The 23,227-nt window shown below is 45.3% G+C and overlaps 2 protein-coding genes across 2 annotated transcripts in view; one reads left to right on the top strand and one right to left on the bottom strand.

Annotated features, from left to right (window-relative positions):
* The window catches only part of EIF2AK4 (eukaryotic translation initiation factor 2 alpha kinase 4), a 47,210-nt gene extending 28,294 nt beyond the window's left edge, over nt 1–18,916 (bottom strand). The window contains exons 1-9 of the mRNA XM_083744148.1: nt 18,610–18,916; nt 9,665–9,780; nt 8,956–9,058; nt 6,643–6,816; nt 5,939–6,019; nt 4,376–4,524; nt 3,211–3,326; nt 1,966–2,123; nt 448–983 (exon numbers count right to left, since the gene is read on the bottom strand). Coding sequence (XP_083600274.1) covers nt 448–983; nt 1,966–2,123; nt 3,211–3,326; nt 4,376–4,524; nt 5,939–6,019; nt 6,643–6,816; nt 8,956–9,058; nt 9,665–9,780; nt 18,610–18,771 — 1,595 coding nt within the window. The 5' untranslated portion in view covers nt 18,772–18,916. The remainder of the gene's footprint in view (nt 1–447; nt 984–1,965; nt 2,124–3,210; nt 3,327–4,375; nt 4,525–5,938; nt 6,020–6,642; nt 6,817–8,955; nt 9,059–9,664; nt 9,781–18,609) is intronic.
* A 2,459-nt stretch (nt 18,917–21,375) lies between these two features.
* Nucleotides 21,376–23,227, top strand: part of GPR176 (G protein-coupled receptor 176) — a 30,316-nt gene continuing 28,464 nt past the window's right edge. Inside the window, exon 1 of the mRNA XM_083744778.1 lies at nt 21,376–22,650. Coding sequence (XP_083600904.1) covers nt 22,431–22,650 — 220 coding nt within the window. The 5' untranslated portion in view covers nt 21,376–22,430. The remainder of the gene's footprint in view (nt 22,651–23,227) is intronic.

Below are 23,227 nucleotides of genomic sequence, written 5' to 3'. Positions count from 1 at the left end.
AGTCAAATGGAATCCGTTCCAGAAGTCCATTCGACTGCCAAAACCAAAGTGTGGCTCCTGCAGCCAATTGGAAGCCCTGGAAGCCCCGTTGGACGTTCAGCTTCCAAAAATAGTTCGCAAACAGGAACAGTCACTTCCGGGTTTGCGGCGTTTGGGAGCCAAAACGTTCAGGAACTAAGCTGTTTGACTTCCAAGGCATGACTGTATGATGAATCCTCAGCCCAATTTATGCTGAATTATAAGCATTCTTGTTACAGATATCTGAAGAATATCTGAAGTGTATCTGAAGAAGTGTGCATGCACACGAAAGCTCATACCAAGAACTAACTTAGTTGGTCTTTAAGGTGCTACTGGAAGGAATTTTTTTTGTTATAAGCATTCTTGTTAAACTTATATGCTTTTATTTGATGGCAAAGCGTAAAAAATAGTAATTAGATAGACGCATACTTTTTCAGAAAATCTTGAAAGTCAGCAGGCAGATCATTTGGAATTGTGACTGGATATTCCGTAGTAATTTGTCCCTGGCTGAGGGAAAGCAGCATCAACCCTAACCGCCAAACATCTCCTTTCTTCCCTGGCTTGTTCGGCAAGGCATCCTCACTAAATCGAACTTTGGGTTGTTCAAAAACATCCTCCTTGCAGATATCCGCCAAGCGTTTGGAAATACTGTAGTCTGTCAGTTTGATATTTCCTTCACTATCCACCAGAATGCTGGATGCGCTCAGAACCTTGTGCACCACTGAATTGCTGTGTAGGTAGTCAAGAGCAGACAAAACTTGGTTTGTGTAATGACGCAGCTGATCCATAGGAAGGGGGATCTCTTTGTCCAAGTACGTAGAAAGGCTGGCTCCACCAATGTGTTCCACCAAAATGTCTACCACGATTGAGTCACTGTGCTCTTTAAAGGCCATTGATAGGTAACGGACTATGTTGGGGTGGTTTAACTTCATCAGAGAACTGAACTCCGATTCTGCTCCCTGTATCTGTTCAAAAGAAACAAATCCAGTGACTCACATTTGTCTCACCTCTCATTTACCCTGATGTCCAATGGTGGACAAAATCCTGTCCCAGATGCATTTTTCACTGCAGAATTTACACAGAAGTAGTCTACAGTGAAGTCCATCTAGGGCACCGATATCTGCATAGGAATAAGCCACACCACAAATTCCAGCCACATGGGGCAAAAATAAAAGTTAAAAATCCCAACTGATTTTGCATTTGGGGTATTTTTATTTTGGTCTAAGCCATTTTAGCAGGCTAAAAGTAGTTTTACAGTAAAAACTGACCCAGAGCAGCAGTTTTAAGTACCCATATACAAAGGTCTTTTTTCTGAATCCACAACCTGGGACAAAAAATAAATCCAAAGAAGTTTATCGATTTTGGCCATTGGGGTGCTTTTTTGTTCTGCCCAATGGCAAGTATTCAGATTAATAATAATAATACAAAGCAGCAGCAGCCTTGTGGAGTTTTACAAACAAAAACTGATCCCAGGAAGTAGATTTACACGCCCTTCTGCAGGCACCACACACACATGGATTTGTTTGGGGGTCATTTTACTGCCCAGAGATATGTTGAAATTTGGCTTGGAGTAGTAAAATGTCCCCAAAAGTCTTTGTGTGTGCTTTTTAGTTTGAATCATGAAGGAGATTTTCATACATGGCTGCACCTCTTACAGGTAAACTGAGCCAATACAAAAAAGCCAAAATATACACCTACATCCCTCCAGGTTTTAAAAGCCCTTAGCAAAAAACTCTCTTGACTCCCTAGACATTCCTCTCGTGTTTTATTATGATTCTGTCCAAAAACAATTGATGCAGGCTTCTACATAAGTGCTCAAGAAGCCGAACAATATAACATCATTTTCAATGAGGTTGTTTCAACTTCTCAAGGATCCACTACTATTTCAATCTTAAGAAGTGCCCACATGACCACAAGGCAGAGCAACACACACAAATGGGTGATTACCTGCTTTTTGCATTTTTCAACCTTTTCCTGTTCTTGACTTGTGAGGAATTTCCCCATTTTCTTTTGCCACTGAAGTACCCACTCGTGGACCAGGACAAAGTTGCCAGTGTACAACTCCAAACCATTGTAGACTGATTTACCAAGCTGCTCATCCTTGTCTGCACAGAGAAATACGAAAGGCTTGTGTGTGGATGCTTCAGCTTTCGAAGCAGATGCTTACAGATTAACAAAGATCATTATAATGAGCTACTCCTGTAAACCTCTATGTTGGCCAAGACATCCTTTCAACATTCCTTCCAACAGTTAAAAGCCACACAAAAGGAGGTTTGTTCAACATTTATGGCTTTCAACAATTCTACCAAACTGGTAGAATTTGGGTGCTGCATTTGGGGCAAAGGTTCATAAAAATCTTGGAATGAGAAATCTTAAATCTTCACTGTCAAAAAAAGGAAAAGAAGGCCACACAGGCAAGGCAGAGAGCTGCCACTAGGCTTTGCTGGCCATTACTGCCAATGTTTCTAATTGCAAGAGGGACAAGCCACTATTCAGTTTAAAATGCGATTTGTCTCTTCAGCAGCAGCAAAGCACTGGCTACATATATAGCTCTTTCTCCTGCATTCATTCCTTTCCTTGGATCCTTGGCACATATATTCCCCATGTGAGCAAGTGTGCTAGAGAAGTGACCTTTAACATAAGTAGAAGTTTCTTAAATTGCACCTTAGTACAGTCAAACATAGGCTCCCAAACACCTCCGTTCTGGAACGTTTTAGCTCCTGAACACCGAAAACCTGGAAGTAAATGCTTCAGTTTTTGAACATTTTTTGGAAGCTGAACGTCCAAAGTGGCTTCTGCTTGAGTGCAGGAAGCTCTTGCAATCAATCAGAAGCCACGCCTCGGTTGCCGAACATTTCGGAAGCCAAATGGGCTTCCAGAATGGGTTACATTCAACAACTGAAGTTTGACTGTTTCATTGCTTATCACAGCAACTCACTAGTCAAAATTACTTCAAAAGTAAAGCAAATGTGTGTCCTTATTAATTAAATCACAATTAAAGTTTTAGCTGGTTTTTTCAAAAAATCAACTAAATCCATTTAACTCTAATATTAACAGGCTGTTTCACATGGTTGAACAGCTTCGACTCCGTACTGGCAGTGAACGAACCCAATACAGCTTTCATTGCTCCCTCATTTCTATATAGAAAAAACGCACCAAAGGTTCTCAATGCATGGCAGTTCTTCCATTTACCTATGCACTTTCCTTTGTGTACCCTGAGTAGACCAATACTACTGGCATTGAAATTCAGAATTTCAGGAGTTCCCGGAGATTCTTCATTACTGCATGCCGAATGCTGACGCTCTCTCCTACAAAGCAATCAAACACAATTATGTTTTGAGGTGCTCATATATGCTCAAGAAAAGCAATTTAATTCAGCGGTCCTAAGTACTACTACAAGTGAACAGTCTTAATAGCAAGTTCAGGCATTTTCCATTGTTGCTATTTAAAATGTTCAGAAAAGCCACAGCAACACATAGCAAAGGCCTGTGGTTAGAGTGCCACTCACTGCGACTCCAATTTTATATTCCGCCAGGCAGGGCACGAATCCTGCAAACCTCTTTGATAAACCTGCACTCCTAAGATCTCCATCTTAAAAGGAAAGCCTTATTTTAAAAATTACAGTATGGTAATTGATGTGCTTGATGTGCTGTGTGTCCATTTGTATTCATCTGTCACCATACAGCAGTTTGCATGGTCGACAGATGACACTGTGGACTACAGTGTGATGGCAGGAAGATGTCCAGAAGCAGTGGCCAACTGGTTTGATAGGCCACCACAACCTACCATGAAAAGTGGCAGAACGGCACAGAAATGAGGAAGGTGCCCAGACGTGGCAACCAGCTAGCCTATTAGAATTAACAGTCAGCCTGGATACGGCAGCAGCAGCAGCAGCAGCAGCAGCACATCTCCAGGCTGGTCACCTCTTTGGGCCTCTTCCCCATGCTAATCCTCCTGCCAGACCAACTATTCATCCCACTTGACTGCAGCTGTGGCATGAGGTGGGTTGGGAATGGAGTTAGCGGGTTGGGAATGGGGAGGGTTTGACAAGGTGGAAAGTGGGGGGGGGGCTGACAAGCAGGGACATGGCCCCTAGTACTCCACAGAAACATACCCGATAAAAGTTCAAATGCACTCCCTCTATTTGTAAAGCAAATAATGACTTTATATCCCCTACGTATAGTTGTAAGATTGCTAGTGCTATGCATAAGTACAGTATGCCTGCCTACAAATCAATGTGCACAACTAGAGGCTGATAACTTTGTATGTGTGCTTGTACATCATGTGTAATAGGGTGCAAGTGCACACATTTTCACTGAAACACTCCCATTCCATTCAGAAGGACAGCTATACATACTTGGAACGCCCTGTGGAATTTGCACGGTATTTATTGTTCCCTCCATGTTCTGTAACACCTCCATTTAAACTGGACGTTACTTTGTTCCCTGTGATATCTCTACCGACAGATATTTCCTGGTTTGTTAAAGCAGCACTTTCCAAACGCTCCTGGAAACACAGAAACACAGGGGATATCTTGATTGCACCCCAATTCTTTAAATACATAAACATGCAAAGCCCCTGTCAACCTCCACTTTGGGTTTTCTGGAGAGGGGGGTTGGTCAGCATCTCCTTAAAGATTCAGTATTGTTTCTTCTGCAGTATTACTTGCAACGTCATGATCAATAATGTGCACTTCCAGGTTCACAGTGATGTGCGCATGCACGGTCGTGCGTTCTTTGAATGCACAAGAAGGGGGATGCCTGTATATTTTGTAGACCGCCTGGGGACATACGTGGAAGGTGATAAATAAACAACAACAGCAGCAACACCAGAGGGAATAACAGAAGTAACACTACTGTGTAACATCCAAGGGTGAAAGCAACCCATGCTAGAAGCATCTGGGGACTTTAAGCAATGGATAGATGGATACAGAAGCCAAACCGCACAAAATCTATTTGACTAAATAGTATATATTAAGCCAGAGATGGCAACCCAATAGGGACTACAAACAGCATTGCTTCTCTGCCTCAACCCTGATACACACTATGATTCTGCCACATGGGGATAGGGAATAATTACCATATTTTTTGCCCTATAGGACACACTTTTTCCCCTCCAAAAATGAAGGGGAAATGTGTGTGCGTCCTATGGGGTGAATGCAGGCTTTCGCTGAAGCCTGGAGAGCGAGAGGGGTCGGTGCGATCAACCCCTCTCGCTCTCCAGGCTTCAGGAAGCTATCCGCAAGTCTTGCAAGCCCGGCGGGAGATCCCGTGGGCTCACAAGGCTTGCGAGCAGCAGCCTGCAGCCCAAAAGCTCGAGGGACAGCGGGGAGGTGCAGCACCGCCACCCCGCTATTCCTCGACCTGGTCTGGAGGCTGGCGGGGGGAGAAGCAAGCTTGCTTCCCGCCCCCCCCCCCGCCAGCCCCACAAGCTCGTAGGATAGCGGGGAGCAGGAGCGCCACCACCCCGCTATTCCCCGACCTGATCTGGAGGCTGGCGGGGGGGAGAAGGAAGGTGGTTTAACAAGCCGCTGCCCCACGGAGGCTAGAGAGGCTGTCCCTGAAGGCAGAAGAGGGAGACGGAGCGCTCTGTCTCCCTCTTTTAGCTTGGGGATGGATGCGCAAACCTGGGGGGGAAATAATTTTTTCCCCCTTGATTCCCCCCCAAAAAAACTAGGTGCGTCCTATGGGCCGGTGCGTCCTATAGGGCGAAAAATACGGTATGTCTTCTTAACTTTGAAATCTCACTGTCCACCTGCTTCTGGTATGGATAAATCTTTATTTCTGTGTTTGCAGGCTCCAAAATGAGATTGTAGACATAGAAGTTTCAAAGCAACTTGTAAGGAATTCCAATAGTTACAAAAGCATGATACAACCACTTCTAGTAACTTGGCAATACAAAAGGAGAATGTTGAAAATACCTGTTTTGCTATTTCTTTCCTTTTTCTTTCTTCTCTCTTTTCTTCTTCCCTTCTCTGAATCTCATCAAGAATTTCACGTTGCTGAAATAAACATTACTGCAATGAAATTTTCTTTACTCTTGCTTCAGTAAGAGTTTATTGAGAAAACTTATCTGCTGAAGAAGACACCCTTAAACAGTATAAATATTGCTCTGCCAAGAGAGAATGCAAGGAAAAACTTGTCACCAAAACAGAGCTTCTTAACTAAACTTAGTTTCAAGTCTATGTGTTAAAGACAGGCTACTACAGAAATAATAGTACTGGGTCAAAATCTTTGATGAAGTTCAAAAGGTCACCTAAAGTTTAACTTCCTTACATCAGCAAAGAGGAATGTGGATGACCACATGGGCTTGATCTGCAAGCACAATAGGCCATGACTTATTTTGAAAACAAACAGGGCCCACTACCATCTATCTCTCCCATTTTCAAATCTTGGTGGATTCAAAAACAGCATGAAGTTAGGGGGTTGCTGTTCTGGAAACACAACAAAAGCATGTTTTTTTTTTTTAAAAAAAGGGACTCACTAAATGAGATGTGCAATCTTCATCCCACTGTTTTCAGATACAAAAACAATTTTAATAGTTCACAACCGGAGATTCCAGCTGATTGAGGGCTCATATGAAATGGGTGGGGCAGGACAGAAATCTTAAATTTCATGCTCTCACCATCTGCTCTTCTTTCCTCCTAAGGTCTTGGATTCGCCGCTCTTCTTCCAGAGCGAGCCTTTCTTGTTCTTTTTGCTGATTCTTTAGCATTTCTTCATGGAAAGATTTTAAAGGTGGTTTATTGTATTCGCTGAGAAATGATTGTACGTAATCTGCTAATTCAAATATCATCACCTGGAGAGGAAAGGCAAATGCGAAATCTGATTTTAGCAAACTGTTCGCAGCGTGTTCTAATCCTATTTTCGTGTGAGCAAGTACCAGTGACTTCAGTGGAGCTCAATGCCAGCGCCAGTAAATCTCTGCCAAACATAGCAAAATAAAAGCCAATGCACAACCACTCATATTTCTTTGCATGTATTTTAGTTCTGAAAATCCAAACTGCTTCTGCTGAATGCATTACTTGCCACTAAAAACAGCCATGCATGAAACCAATTTAGTATTATATTTATATGTGCCTAAACGATGCTGGTAAAAAAGCAGCAGACCACTTCTCAGCAGTGTGTTTTAGAGCATAGTTATAGGGGGGAAAGCCACATCTATTTTTTCCTCCCTTTTTAATCTGATCATCAATCAGTATTTGACATTCATGTTAATCATTAGATAATGTATGTGGAACATTATTAATGATATTCTGTCAGAATGGTGACAATTAAAGATGACATTATAAACACTAATCATATCAGCGAAGAGAAGAATTTAATTCCCAATCACACTAATTGAATTCTTTAAAATTATGCAGTCTACCTCGTGAATAAGATCTGAACATGCATTCATCTTCATCTAAGTATAGAATTAAAAGTATTCTGAATAGATAATCAGGATTTTCCACATACCAGGTGATTAGCAACATTCTTTTCTGTAAACGATAATATACTCTAAATTGCAACTGCTGTAGGAATTAAAATATCATTATCCTTCTCAAGGCCAAATCTGTATTTGTAAGTGTGGGAAATTGCATTTGGTCACAACCACACCACTCAAGGCACACTCAAAGGACCAAGGTAACTCTAGTGTCACTCTCACAGAACTACAATTCCCAGCCTCCTTAACAAACTACAGTTCCCAGGATTCTTTGGGGAAAGCCATGTGTTTTAAATGTATGATATGGATATGACTCTAGTTCTGACTGGCTGAAAACATTCGGATGGACTAGGGCGGTTAGCAAGGCTTCTGCTTAGTTCTGAAAAGTAACATTCAGCTGGCACAATGCTCATTTCCTCTAGCAATAAAATTGGATTTTCTAATTTATCAAAATAGATACAATCCAGATGGCTGCTAACAGGAAAGGCTTCCTCCGACATGCTAGCTGTAGCAATATTAAAGCAGTTGCTTGCAAAACAGATCTGTTCCTTTTTGTGCTAATCTTTTGATTTTTATATTGCGTAGTAAAAAAGTAGGATGGAGATGCTATGTGAAGTAGCAAAAAAACCCCCAAAACTTTTTCTTCTCCTGTCTTGATATGAGAGAAGCTAGTATCATTTGTATGTTTCATACAGCTATGAAGTACTTCTAGTAACAATATCCAAACACTGTTAATATTTTGCGACAATTTATACTACACATTTATATCCTTTTTTCCCATTAACACCTTTAATACTTTGATATAATAATACTTTAATATAACAAGCCCCACCAACCTACAAAGCATCTAATTGAGAGCAATATAAAAGTTAAAATGTCAAGCAGTACAAACAGGTCCTCTGGGAAGATAGTGCAACAGTATTATTGTCATGGCCAGAAAAGGCTCTGCTTCACGTCCCTTAACTTTCTCAAGCTTAACTTTACAAACAGTGGAGAACGAAGCACGTCTACTTTCACACTGAGATTAAGTTCCACTGTTCTTGGCTAACCATCTAAAGACAAACTCCACATAATGGGTTTGATTTGTTTTAAATTAAGTCATGGGATTAACCTAACCTCATTCAATACAGATATATCCCCCGACTCTAAACCAGTTATTATGAATATGCTATTGTGTGATTTATGAACTGAAATAACTCAATTCATGGGGTGCCTAGGAATGACGTCATTCACTTTTGCTTCAGACAGACATTTCTGTCAACTTTCAATAGGGTCACTTTCTATTAATCATGACCATCTGAAATGGCATGTCAAATGAGCTTTATCGTGCTAGGCCAAGTCTTGATATGGCCTCCCCTACACCTAGCTAGGCACAAACCCTGCAATGGGGTGGGTACCATCAAAATGGTTAGAAGAACACAGTACCAAACATAATAGCACTAAAGGTACACACACAAAATTTGCTATAGTGACAATGTCGCTCAATATCAAGGGCAAAATCAACACGCTCACCTCTCCGCAACGTTCTTTTGCCAATTCCTCTAGTCTGGATTTTAACAAGTTAATGTTTTCATTTGACAACCCCTTTGCATTTTGAAGCTCAATTTCTGGAACCCTAGAGGAGAGGAAAGAGTAACCAGAGACAAGATTTGAGATTTGCAGATCATTGGGCAGTTATATGCTAGCATTCACAGCACATCATCCAAATAAGCAGTACTTCAAAAGTGTATACTTTTTATTCACTCTGTTTTTATAAGCAACTGGCTCACAAGAAATCTTGTCAAATTACAAAAACTGACCAGCATTCTATGGCAAAGACACACAACACACATCTTCTAAGAAGACTAATATGAATTCCATCATGTTTGTAACCTGTGCATGCTAAATTTCTAAATATGCACGGCAGCAAGTATGGCAGGAAACAACTCAGAGAGGACACAGGATAGGATTTTAGAAGGAATTGACTGTGAATCCTAATAAAAGAGAAACTATTCCGTTTGATGTTGTAATATCAATATCAGCCTCTTTGATTTGGGAGTCGGCAGTACGAAGCACTACTTCAGTTATTCCACACACTCAGAAACATGTTTTGAATAAATTTACAGAAATGCAACTCACACAGACATCTTATTTCAGTATGCCTGATTAAATGACAAAAACTGGGCAGGTGTATTATTATTCTTACTTAGGGAAGTCTAGAATAGATTTGCTATTTACTTACGTATCAGGGTAAGTTTGGGGACACTGGACCCACAAGTCAACTTTGGCATAGACTTCACAGTCACCAGTCATGCCCTGAGGGCACAAAACTAGTTTGATTTCTGGAGGCTGCTGTACCTGAAACAATTTTAAAAGATATAAAAAGAAGAATTAACTACATTAGAGGAAAGCAGCTGGCAGCCTGGGAGCTCATCGAAGCCTTCAGGGGCTTTGTGTCTGGATCCCAGCAGAGATACTGTCTTGTTAAGCAACCTCCACAGCTTTCTTCAACACAAGCAGAGAGATAAACTGTGCATGACAGACAGATATGCCTGAAAACCAACCACAGGAGGCTGAAATTAGGAAAAGGCAGTGGATCAGGCTGTTCAACTATTTTCCTACCAGCATTTGTCCATCTAATTGCCCTTCGTGTGTAGTTTGACCCAGAGACATAGGTAGAGCTTTAACTCCTCCTTCCCCAGTGTGAACAACAATAGAGAATTTGACAAAGCCCTCCTTTTTAAAAATATGTAACAAAGGAAGGGCTCTGCTAATGCCTCCACTCCAAAAAGGATGGAGTTAAAGAGTTCTTTTATCCAAGATGGATGGGTCAGAAAGCAGCGCCTGTGTTGTTAGCTCTTCAGCCTTTGTCCAATGCAAATTATGGCCAGTTAAAAATTAGCTGCCAACCACAGTTATATGTACGAAACCCAGAAGTAATTGAGCACGTCCATTTTCAAACGAGTCTCCGTTTTCAAACGGCTTCCGCTGCGCGTTTTTCAATTTTCTCAATGGAAACTGCAGACGGCCCTTTGCGCCTCGGTTTTCGAACGTTTAGGAAGCCAAATGGTCTTCCGGAACAGGTTACATTAAAAAACGGAGGTACCACTGTACTCACAATATTATGTGGTCACATTATAGAAGAGCAAGGGAGTCCTTGACCTTATTATTGACTTGTATAGGATTGTGTTTACTGCTGTCACTCCCCAGTCTTGCATTCTCTCTGTCCACTACTGCATCAGCTCAGATATAATATTTTTAGTCACAGTGCAACTGGCTTCCTTACCAACAAACCACCCTGTACTCATACAAGAGTCATTTCAGCAGAAAAAGAGGTTGGGACACTTCATATTCCAAATGTTTATGCCATAATAAATTTTAAGGTGCCACAAGACTCTTTGATAGTTTCTGCTACAAGAGATTAACACAGCTATCGCTCTGGAAATTCTATAATCTGAGTATCTTAACTGATTTGTGGACTGGGCCAGGTACTACAGGTACAGATATACTCAAAGTCAAATGCCAAAGAAAGCAGCAAATTATGTTTAACTAGCAAAATGCCTGTGACTATAACAAGCAGGATATAGAAGCGTACAGAGGAAGAATGAGCAATTCATCTCTCTCAGTGCACCCCTGCAGAAACCCATAGTCAGTGAGAGATTTAGGCCACCCAGTGTTAGGGAGGGAGGGTGCCTTCACTGCAACATTGCCCCTAATTACCGGTACACCTCTCTATTTTTACTCTTAAAAATGAAAAACACTGATATGCATGTATGATGGGATAGTGAGCTGCTTGTGCGTAAAAGCTTGATCCCTCTGGGGTTTGGCTGGTCATCCAAACCGAGGCACTAACGGAGCCCCCAAAGCATGACTCCGTCAGTCGCTGGTAGAATCTGACAGTGGGCGTCTACGGAATTTACGCCAACATAAAAGCTGTTTGACGGACATGCGCCTTCGTGACTCTCTGCGTGACAGTTTCCGGCGAAGGGTGGGAGTTCCTAATGGGGGTTTTGTTACCTCTTCGCTGTTCTCACTAGAAGTATCCCAGAGCCTCCCCTCCGCTGTGACTCCTGCACTCCCCCTGCTGGTTCCTTCCTCTGCTGCAGATTCTCTCCTATTCTCCTGGAGCCTGTCCACCACCTGTCCCTCCGATGGCAGTTCCCTGACATCCACCTCCCCCCCAGGGCCCCCTTCACCCCCTCCCGCCTCCTCTCCCACTGGCGGTGAGGGCGGAAAGCCCCTGAAGGAACTCTCCTCGTCATCCGAGGATTCAAACACTTCTAGCCACGGCGTACCGTCTCTCTCCCCGTCTTCCTCTTCTTCGTCGGAGTCGGCTTCCTCACCCACCCCTGACTCTGGGAACCCTTCAAACTCTCCTTCCTCATCGGTGGTCCCAAAGTGTTCCCTTCTAAATCGTGCTACGGGTTGCGGTTTTCTTGGGAAACGCTGATGAAATGTTTCTATTAAGACCTCGTCATTGACTACCTCTGCTGGTACCCAAGTGTTTTCCGACTCTACTTCCCCCTCCCATTCTACCAGATATTCCACCTGATTCCCCTTCCACCTGGAATCAATGATTCCTGCCACGTTCATGTCGCGCTCTCTCTCTTCTATCACGGGCGTTTGGGTGGCCTCTCTCTCACGCTCCCCCCACTCACGTCCCTCTCGGTACGGCGACAGTAATGACCTGTGAAATACTGGGTGTAATTTCATGTGACTGGGCAGCCTGAGTTTGAATGCTACTGGGTTGACCTGCTGTATGACCTCAAAGGGTCCCAATCTTTTGGGTCTCAATTTCTTACTCCCGCCCTTGAACGGTAGTCCTTGGGTGGATAACCACACCCGGTCTCCCACCCTTATAGTTTCACCTTCCCTCCTATTTCTGTCTGCTTGCTTCTTATATTCTTCCTTGGCTTTCTCTAAGTTAAGTTGAAGCTGACGGTGGATCGCTTCCATCTCTTCAAAAAAATATTCTGCCGCCGGCACGCTCCACCTCTCCCCTCCCTCTCCTGGGAATGCCCGGGGGTGACACCCATAATTTGCCAGAAAGGGACTCATCCCTGTGGACACGTTCTCCGCGTTGTTGTAGGCAAATTCTGCTAGAGGTAACTTATCCACCCAATCATTTTCTCTGTCTTTTACATAACACCTCAGGTATTGTTGTAAAATCCCGTTTGCCCTTTCCGCTTGCCCATTTGTTTCTGGGTGCCGGGCAGTTGAGAAATTGAGTTCTACGTGCAGTAAGCTCATAAGTTTCCTCCAGAACCTGGAAGTAAATTGTTTCCCTCTGTCGCTCAAAACCCTCAAGGGGGCGCCATGCAACCTAAAAATATGTTCTACAAACAACTTGGCGGTTTCCTCCGCTGTGACCGCATGTGAACAAGCTATAAAATGACACATCTTGGTTAATAGATCTACCACCACCATGACAGCTGTTTTGCCTTTGGATTTTGGCAGGTCCGTCATAAAATCTATGGATACTGCCTCCCATGGCCTTTCTGGCGTGGGTAAGGGTTGTAATAGCCCCGCTGGCGCCACTCTCTCTCCTTTCGCTCGCTGGCACCTGTCGCAACCCCTGACATATTCCCGTACGTCCTCCCTCACCTTGGGCCACCAAAACTCCCTGGTAACCAACCACATGGTTTTGTGCTGTCCAAAATGTCCCGCTGTGGGGCTGTCATGCAACTGCTTGAGTACTCTGCCCCTCAGTTCCCCATCGGGTATGTACAGTGCCCCTTTGTAATACAATGCCCCGTTCTTTTCTTCAAACCCCCCTGTGTTCTCCTCTGTCCTCCTGAGCTCTCTGAGTTTCTCTTGGGCGTATTCATCGTTCTCAGTACCCTCTATCAGTTCCCTCTGCCCCACCAATGCCGCCCCACACACCCAGCGGTCTTCAGGGATTACATGCCTTGCCTCAGGCGCTCCCTCCCCCTCTAAGTACTCAGGTTTCCTGGAAAGAGCGTCCGCCCTCACGTTCTCGGAGCCGGGCACGTAACGAATCTCAAAGTGGAATTTGGAGAACTCCTGGGCCCATCGCACTTGTCTCTGGTTCAGCACTCGGGCTGTTCTCCAGTATTCCAGATTTTTGTGGTCAGTTCGGACTTGAACCTTGTGCTGCGCCCCAATCAGCAAGTGCCGCCATTTCCGGAATGCTTCATGAATGGCGAGCAGTTCTCGGTCGTATACTGTGTAGTTCCTCTCGGATTTGTTCAACTTCCGCGAGAAGAATGCACACGGTCTCCATTCAGACGTATCTTTTCCCGGCTGGAGAAGAACAGCCCCCACCGCTCGGTCTGACGCGTCAGTCTCTACTCTCATTGGTTGTTGTAGATCCACGTGCAAAAGTTGCTCTTCCGACGCAAACGCCTGCTTTAAACGTTCGAACGCCCGCTGCGCTTCTTCCGTCCAAACAAATTTCTTTTTGCTACTAAGACAATCCGTGATGGGCGCTGTTAAATGGGCAAAGTTTTTGATGAACTTCCTATAGAAGTTTCCGAAGCCCAGGAACCTTTGCACGTCCTTCTTGGTCTTTGGTGTTTTCCATTCCAGTACCGCTTGAACCTTGCTGGGATCCATGGCCAATCCCTTGTCAGACAACCGGTACCCCAGGAATTCCACCTCCCTGGTATGAAACTGACACTTCTCCAGTTTCACCCACAGCCGGTTTTCTCGCAGCTTGCTCAGTACCTCTCTTACATCTCGCACATGCTGCTCCTCATTCTCTGAGTACACCAGGACGTCATCTAAGAACGCTACGCAGTTCTTGTAGAGCAGTGGCCCCAGGACGTGATTCATGAATGATTGAAAGCAGGCGGAGCCCGCTTGTAATCCGAAAGGCATAACCCGGTACTCAAAAGCCCCCAAGGGGGTGAACATAGTGGTCTTCCACTCATCCCCCTTTCTCACACGTTTCAAGTTATATGCCCCCCTAAGGTCCAGCTTGGTAAAAATTTTCCCTTTTCTCACCCGTGTTAGAATGTCATCAATTCTAGGCATAGGGAAAGTCACTGGTTCTGACACTGCATTTAGGGCCCTGAAATCACATACAAGCCTGGGCCTGCCCGTGTTTTTTTTGTCCACAAAGAACACTGGGCTGCCCCCCACCGCTCGTGACTCTCTGATGAAACCTCGCTTGAGGTTCTTGTCAATGAACTCCCTTAACTCCTGCATCTCACTGTCTGACATTGCATACAGCTTGCCCACTGGCAATTGTGCTCCTGGGAGTAAGTTAATTTGACAGTCAAAGGGTCTGTGCGGGGGCAGTTTATCTGCTTCTTTTTCGCTGAATACGTCAATCAAATCAGCGTATTGTGGTGGCACCCTCCCCTTGTCCATCACTTCCATCCCTGCTAGAGTGGCCCTGGCCCCTGCCTGAGCCTCTCCCTCCTTGCAGTGTTCTAGGCAATGTGCTGATCCAAAGGAAACCACTCTCTGATGCCAGCCTACTAGCGGATCGTGTAGTGCCAGCCAGCTCATTCCCAAGATAATAGGAGCTCCTCCCAAGGTGGCTACGTTAAACGCTATCAGTTCTGTGTGTCTTGCCACCCTCATTATCATTGGTACAGTTTGTTGGTTCACTTCTCCTCCCAACAGCTCCCTCCCATCAATCGTGGTAACCTGCAAAGGCTTACTTAATGGGATAGTCTGTATCTGGTGTTCAGCTGCAAACTCCTTACTCATGAAATTACATGAGCTACCTGAATCCAATAGCGCTTTTATCTTCAGTGGGTGTCCGTTTGCCAGTTCCAGCAACACCTCTATCACAAGCGCTGGTCTTGGAGGTTCCGGCATGGGCACATTCACTACTCCCTGGCCTGGCTGCTGTGCCCTGATGTTGGCAACCAGGCGTTGGCTTTTACTTGCTCCGTGATTTCTTCTTCCTCCTTCCCCCCAACAGTTCCCGCCATCCCTTGCCATTCCTTCCTTTGCGGACAGACTCTGGCAAAGTGACCTGGCTGTTGGCAGAGATAGCATCTCTTGCCGCTCTTTCCCTCCTTCTTCCGCCCTTCACTGGTGTTTGAAACTGCGCGCGCGCGCGCTGTTCCAAGTTCCATCGGCTCTGCTGGCGGGAAAGGCTGCTCCGGAATCTCTGGAATGCGGAAGTCCTTCCAACGTTCCCCCTTTCCTTCCCGCTTTTCCATAGCTCTAGCCTCCTGGCGTGCTCCTATGGACAGCGCTGATTTAGTCAGCTGATCCATAGACTCCGCCCTAGGCGCCCGGGAAAGTTCATCTTTCACTGCCGGAGAGAGACCTTCTTCAAACAGCATTTGAATAGGTTCACTAGCAAGGTCCCACCCTAGTCTATGAATCAGCATGGTGAACTCAGTCCAGTACTCACGTACAGATCGGCTCCCCTGTTTACACGCCATTAACTGTCTGCGCACCACCCCCTGCTCGATCTCGCTGGAAAACATCAAGTCCATGGCGCGAAAAAACTTCATAGTGTCCTTTAAGATTTCATTATTGGCTGCCATCAGGGGCCGAACCCAGTCCTTCGCCCCTCCCTCTAGATGGCCAATCACGTACGCCACTCTAGAGTTCTCATCGGGGAAGTCATCAAACAGTAGATTGAGAGCATATTGCATCTCTGTCCTAAAGGCTTGATAGTTCCTGGGATCCCCCCCAAATTTCTGCACCAATCCAGGCACCCGTCTGGCAAGTGGGGTGGTTTTCCCTTTATCCGCATCTTGAGCCCTCCTCTCCTCGAGCCTCGCCGTTTGCAGCGCCAGCTGGACCTCCAACGCCCTGTACCTTTCTTCCAGGCTTGGACCTGCTCCAGCTCCTCCGGTTCCGGCTGGTTCGCTCATGATGCCCTCTGCTTGCACAAGCTGCTTTCAAAGACTGTCAGATTGCTATGATGGGATAGTGAGCTGCTTGTGCGTAAAAGCTTGATCCCTCTGGGGTTTGGCTGGTCATCCAAACCGAGGCACTAACGGAGCCCCCAAAGCATGACTCCGTCAGTCGCTGGTAGAATCTGACAGTGGGCGTCTACGGAATTTACGCCAACATAAAAGCTGTTTGACGGACATGCGCCTTCGTGACTCTCTGCGTGACAGTTTCCGGCGAAGGGTGGGAGTTCCTAATGGGGGTTTTGTTACCTCTTCGCTGTTCTCACTAGAAGTATCCCAGAGCCTCCCCTCCGCTGTGACTCCTGCACTCCCCCTGCTGGTTCCTTCCTCTGCTGCAGATTCTCTCCTATTCTCCTGGAGCCTGTCCACCACCTGTCCCTCCGATGGCAGTTCCCTGACAGCATGGAAGCAGCAAGAGGAGAACACTGTGGGGAAGGCTAAACCTTCTCCCCAGTATCCCTAGTCATCAAGAATTAATTCTGCTCCTATTTGAAAAGCTCTGAATTCTGTTTCCTAGTTACATTAAGCTGCAACAAACCCTGTAAAAATGTTTTAAAATAGATAACCACTGTTTTCAAACAAGACTCCCAAAGTTTAACTTCAATTTGGGAGAACTTGGGCGGGGGACTATGCCATTTGTGGAATGGAATATGGTTTCCTGACATACACATGTAATAGTAGTTTAATAACTTGGGTGTTTGCATTCAAGGAAAATCATGAGCAGATTATGTTAAAAAAACACGTGTTTCAAGTGTCACACACAAATGTTATGGGGTTGGGAACATAGTCTTTGGGGAAACCAGCATGAATAATAACCCTTCTAATTATGCCTAACATAACAGCACACAAGAGAAGTTATTAGTGTTCCCTTTAGTGCATACAAGATGCTTCACAGTTTAACAGGGGCACTTGGGAGGAGCAGAAAATGACAATTCCCTTGGATACTTATTATATCACTGCTCACTTGGGGAGAAAGCAAATGATGTCTAATAATAACCATACACTGAGGTACCTCAGGCTTAAGAAAGGAGGAAAATAAAGGAAATGCTAGGTTGTGCACACTAGAAATGTTTGCTTAAAATGATCAGTGTAGAGGCACCAACAATGATAACCCTAGGCTGCATTTTCAAGGCAGTTCCCCCCCTGCCCCGGAGTAGTTACTCAAGGCTGAATTTCAGGAACAGGCAGGTTCCAAAACCTGTTTTTCTCTGCACAACGTGTGAGATGCAAATCTGGATACAGCCCACCAACCCTGAATGATTGCCAACTAGGATTTCAATTAATTTCTTGCTTTTGCTGCCTGCCTGTGACAGTGACTATGCTTTCTAGATGACTGACATGTCTCCTAATGCACAAGAGCTCACCGATGAGACTACATTAAATTTGGTAAATCACAAATTGTGAAACTATGCGATAATCTGAGTTCTGGGAAGATTCTGAGAAAAACTCCAATACTGAATGTGTGGATACACTGACTATGTGATGTGGCCAGACATCTCCAAAGCATAATTAGTCAAAAATTGTCATCTTATGGAACATTGATAAGGCAAGACGAGACAATAAACTCAGGGCTTGCAGTATTAACACGCATTATTTGCTAAACTATTTAAAATGTTTTTTAAGATTTAAGGCATAGCACTAATGGTCCAGAAGTTGTGACTGACTTTTGTTAGCCAGCTGAAATTTGCGGCTGCAAGTAATATAAAGAATAACAGGCTTCTAACAATACAAGAAAACAACTGGGAAAGGGCGGTGGCTTGCTGGCAGATCACATATTTTGAATGCAAGAGGTCCCAGGTTCAATTCCCAGGTATCCCCAGGTTAGAAAGATGGAGAACTTTTGGCAACCAGCATAGACAACACTGAGCTAGAGGGGACCAAGGATCTAACTTGACATAAGCCAACTTCCTCTGTTCCTAACCGTAAGCCTTCCATGATGACGCACACTTTGTGTTTACACTGCAATCATTAAAAGGTAAGGACGTGTCGCCTCCAACGCAACTGTTAGGACCCGTTACCAATAAAATGAGTGATGCACAGTCAGAGGGAATTTCTGCCCTGCCCTTGGCATGCCTTCCGTAGCACACTGCAGGCGCTGGTTGCTTTTGCATTCAGAGGAACACGGATGTTAAGCCTCCCCGGGCATCGAAAAGTGAAGGCAGCAGCAGGGCCTCGGTTCTTAAAATACGGAACGGATGCCGAGTGCACCACCTTAGGAAACGCTACGAGGCAGCAAGTTCCGTGAGGCTGCTCAGGCAAAGGCCCTGCCTCTCGCCCCCCGCCCCGAGACGAAAAGCCGACCCTGCAGGAAACTGCCCGCGAGAGGCCAGCCTTTTACCTTCCACGGCTTGCCGTGGCGCAAGTCCTGGAAGTCCCGCCCGTAGATAGATTCCAGCACTTGCAGCTCGTTCTCCTGGCGAAGCTGGTAGCTCTCGGGCTGCTCCGGGGACGCCTCAGCAGCCTCCCCCCGCGGCTGCCACAGGCCCCTCACCTGGGCCATGTCCGCTCGGGGAGGCGGAAAGCGAAACCCCCTCCCCCGCCCCCAGGGAGGCCGGCTGCACTTCGCCGAGCCAGGCCGCAGCCGTCGCGGTGGGCGGAACCGCGCGGCCTGCTATTCCCGCCCTGCTTTGCAGGCCCCACCAAACACCGCGGCTGCCCGTTGCGGCAGCGTGAGAGGAAGCTCCGGGAAGGCGCTGCTGGGCCGAGGCCCGGAGTTACCACGCCGGCCCCACCTCCCGTTGCAGTTTGCAAAACGAAACTAAGGGCTTCTTTCATAGCCCTTCTTTAGGTCTCTGCACAGCCCAGTAACAATCATGCAAATACAGTGGTACCTCGGGTTACAGACGCTTCAGGTTACAGACTCCGCTAACCCAGAAATAGTGCTTCAGGTTAAGAACTTTGCTTCAGGATGAGAACAGAAATTGTGCTGTGGCGGCAGCAGGAGGCCCCATTAGCTAAAGTGGTGCTTCAGGTTAAGAACAGTTTCAGGTTAAGAACGGACCTCCGGAACGAATTAAGTACTTAACCCGAGTTACCCCTGTACTGTAAAGAAATCGACCGCCTTTCTCCAAGCTGGTGCCCTCCAGATGTTTGTTGGACCACTACACTGCCATCCTCCCTAACTACTGACCCTCGTTCAGCAGGTTGGAGAAAACAGCTCTTGATTGATTCGAGGGAAGGGCTGGGAACCCATCATCCTCACTTCTGGATAGCATACGGGTTCACTGTCATTTAGTACACATTTCTAACGACAAAGCATTTCCCTTTATTAAATTAACATTTTAAAGCAATAGTCATGGCAGATCTTTCAACCACTAAACATGTCGTAAGTGAAGTGGGAAAATAAATGATGGTGTTATATGGCAGCTACTGAAATTTCTTTTGGTTTTAAAAAAAGCCCCATAGAAAACTAAAGTTGCCTGGCTTAAATTATTTTCTAAGACTTAAGATATTTCCTTTTTCCTTTTTTTTAAATAAATATTTATTAAACTTTTTCAAAAACAATACATAAAAAACAAAAAGAAAAAAACAACAGAAATACAAAATACACAAAAAATACAAAAACAGAAAAAATAAAAACACATAAAATTTCCATTTGCTTATTTTCTTTTAACTTGTTTTCTCGACCTCCTCATACCTCCCTTTCTTATATTCCAGTTCCAATTATTAACTCAGCAAATTATTAATTCTCACCATTAATTTTGCTTATTTCAAAGTCTTAATTTTTCATATATCTTAAAACATTTACAGCGGAAACTACTTAATTTCAATCCAGCATCATTCTAACATTCCTTAATTTTGCAATATTTCTGAAGATAATCTTTAAATTTCTTCCAATCTTCTTCCGCCGACTCTTCTCCCTGGTCTCGGATTCTGCCGGTCATTTCTGCCAGTCCCATATAGTCTATCACCTTCGTCTGCCATTCTTCCAGAGTGGGTAGATCTTGTGTCTCCCAATACTTTGCGATGAGTATTCTTGCTGCTGTTGTTGCATACATAAAAAAAGTTCTGTCCTTCTTTGGCACCAGTTGGCCGACCATGCCCAGGAGAAAGGCCTCTGGTTTCTTCAAAGATATTTCATTTTTCCTAGTGTAAATATTTTTAGATTATACTATTATTGCTCTATATACAGTATTCCCAGACAAATGTTATGGATGCACGATAGTTTCACATTATTTCAGAGAGCTACCATTTTAATTCCTTCATATTAGATTTGCCCCACTTTGTGACAATTAGCAAAGGTACATTTTGCCTGACTTAGCGCTGGACATTCTTGGATGGTGCTGATCATCTTGGTTCATTTAAATTTGGCTTCTTGACCATCTTTGGGACAGAAACTGGTAGTCATCCTCCTGAATGATTTATGCCAGGAGTAACAGAGGAGTGCACCTCTACTGATTCTCTGGGACATCCTCATTAAGCATGGTTTCCTTCTCAGCTGCCTGTTTGAGATGTGAATGGAGCCATTGTTCTTCAGGAGTTCTGACATATCACTTTTGCAAAGCTAGATGGTTGCTTGGAAACTTATAGCACGATAATGAAACCCTGATAGCTCAGAATATATCTAACGGAGTTTTAAGAATGAAATATCCATCAGCGCTTGAACCCTAGAGTAGGGACAAAGATGCAGCAAAAAGCAGTTCACATTTTAAACTAGGAGAGAAACAGCAGTGATCGATAATTTTCTAGTTAGAGTTAGCTGGATTCTAGGGTGCAGTGGGAAAAGGGGTGCTGCACAAGGTATCTGGGTATCTGCTATGTTATAGGGGTTCTTGTTTGCTTCCACTATGTTATGCAGGCATGTCTGGAAACAAAACAAACCTTCCAAGACATCTTAAGTATCCAGTGCTCCCATCCAAAGGAAAACTTCAGGGCTATCCCTAGCACCTCTATTCATTCGGAGAACAATATACTGTTGGAAAAGTCTGAGAGTTTTCTAGTTGTAGTTGGAGGTTATTGCCTACATGCTGCTAGTAGTCAATTGCAAAAATAAAACTGGAGGTCCATATCCACATTAGACAACGCATGACCTATTTTGCAAGTTAGACAACGCATGACCTATTTTGCAAGTGCAATATTTAAAAAGCTTTTGGTGTACGTGTTTTGCAAGGGGGGGGGGGTAGTCCAGAAAGTGTTAAGTATTCTAAGACACCTGTATTGTATTTAAACACACAAACCCCTCCTTTTGAAAAAACCAACTAAATGTAACGCTATGAATTATTTATCCCTCCCTTTTCACGTGCACTGCTATTTAAGGAACTTGCATAAACTTTCTGAATTCTGAAGACGATCCCCCCCCCACCCTTGGGTCTTCCTCAGGCATTGACCTGACAGCTCCCAAAAAGCAAGATGGCTGCCACACACAAAAACAAACCTGCCCCTCCCCTACCACAGCTGAGCGTCACATGACCCGCTCTCTCTTTCTGGCTCTCTCTATGAAAAACGGCAGCGAGGAGCCCGGGCGGCCGCGCTCATAGCAAACGAGGCAGACGAGAGTTCCTCGCTGCTCATTCTGCAGCCTGTCGAGCGGCGCAGATAGGGAGCTCTGCCAATGCAAAAGGAGGCCGCGTTCACCCAAGCGCTATTCGTTCCGAAGAGAACTGTGGCATAATTCAAATGAGAAACAACATCCCCACATGGGAGTTTGGGGCTTGCTGAGCACCCAAACGGCACCTGCCTGTGAGGATGCCTAAGGCAGAGAGATGCCGCTTCCCCGTGCAAAGATGTGAACGCGAAGCAAAACCTTGGCACTGGAAGGCGCAGCACCAACTGGGTTAGAGCTGGTGTTTCCCTTTTGGATGCAAGCGCGGTGCGATCCCTGGAGCAGGAGCATGGCGCGCACGTCGCTTGGGCTCATATTTGTGACACGCTGAGGATGGACAGGGGCAAAGGCAGATGGGGCAACCACGGAGCTACAAGCAGCTTCGCTTCTCCTCTTCCCCCATTGCGCCGTGAAGGCAGCCGCTTGCTAAGACACCGGGCATGAAAAGCCAGACGCGCTTCTTCCCCCGGTCCAGCAATCCAGCGGCGATCCAATGGAGCAGCCTGCCGGGCGGACAGAGGCGGCTCCTGCCGGCCGCGTGCTTCCTTCGCTGAGGGGCGCTGGACCCGCGCGGGGGGCTTGCTAGGTAAGGCGGCCCACGAAAGAGACCCCTCGCCATGGGGTCCAACGCCAGCTGGGCTTCCGTCAACGCGAGCGAGCGCGGGCCCTACCACGCCGTCGCCAGCGCTTTGAACGCGTCCAGCGCGCAAATCGCGGGGATCAACAGAAGCGCCCACGGCAACGGGACTTCGCAAGGGGAGGCATATCGGGACGAGCAGACCTACCGACATTTTACCACCGCGGTGCAAGTTATCATCTTTATAGGCTCTCTGCTAGGTAAGCAAAAACCACAGAGGCAGGTGGTTGGTTTTTCCTGGCTGTGGGCTTCTTTTCTACCTTGGTGCACAGGGGGTGACGCCAGAACCAAAGCTAACCAAAACAGAATTTCTGGGGCTTTTCCTTTAGCAAACCAGCAAGAAGGACAATTCTGCTTTGTTGCATTATCTCTTAAGATAAAAACATTGGGTGCTGCACTTTCAGCCGCCTTGAGTCCCCTCAGGGAAAAAGGCCGAGGTATAAAAATATATAACAATAGTAATAAACTTTAGGCGTGTGACAAGTTGGTATTGATTGAATATGTGTCAGTTTTCCTTGACGTAAGCACATGTGTGTGGGTTTTTTTGAGAATAATTTTTTAAAGAACGCAAACCGAAGAAGAAATATGTTTGTGTGCTCTTGGTTCTTCAGTACAAAGGAATACTTTATTGTGATAATGTTTGGGACAATTATATAAGTGCACCTTTACGTTAAACAAAATGCTCTACTTTGCGTTGTACAAAATACCGTATTTTTCGCTCTATAACACGCACCAGACCATAACACGCATGTAGTTTTTAGAGGAGGAAAACAAGAA

Source organism: Podarcis gaigeae, assembly GCF_964106915.1.
Source record: "Podarcis gaigeae genome assembly, chromosome: 1".
NCBI classification, from domain to species: domain Eukaryota; kingdom Metazoa; phylum Chordata; class Lepidosauria; order Squamata; family Lacertidae; genus Podarcis; species Podarcis gaigeae.
The sequence above is the reverse complement of the archived record's forward strand: the minus strand, read 5'-3'. Positions and strand labels throughout refer to the sequence as shown.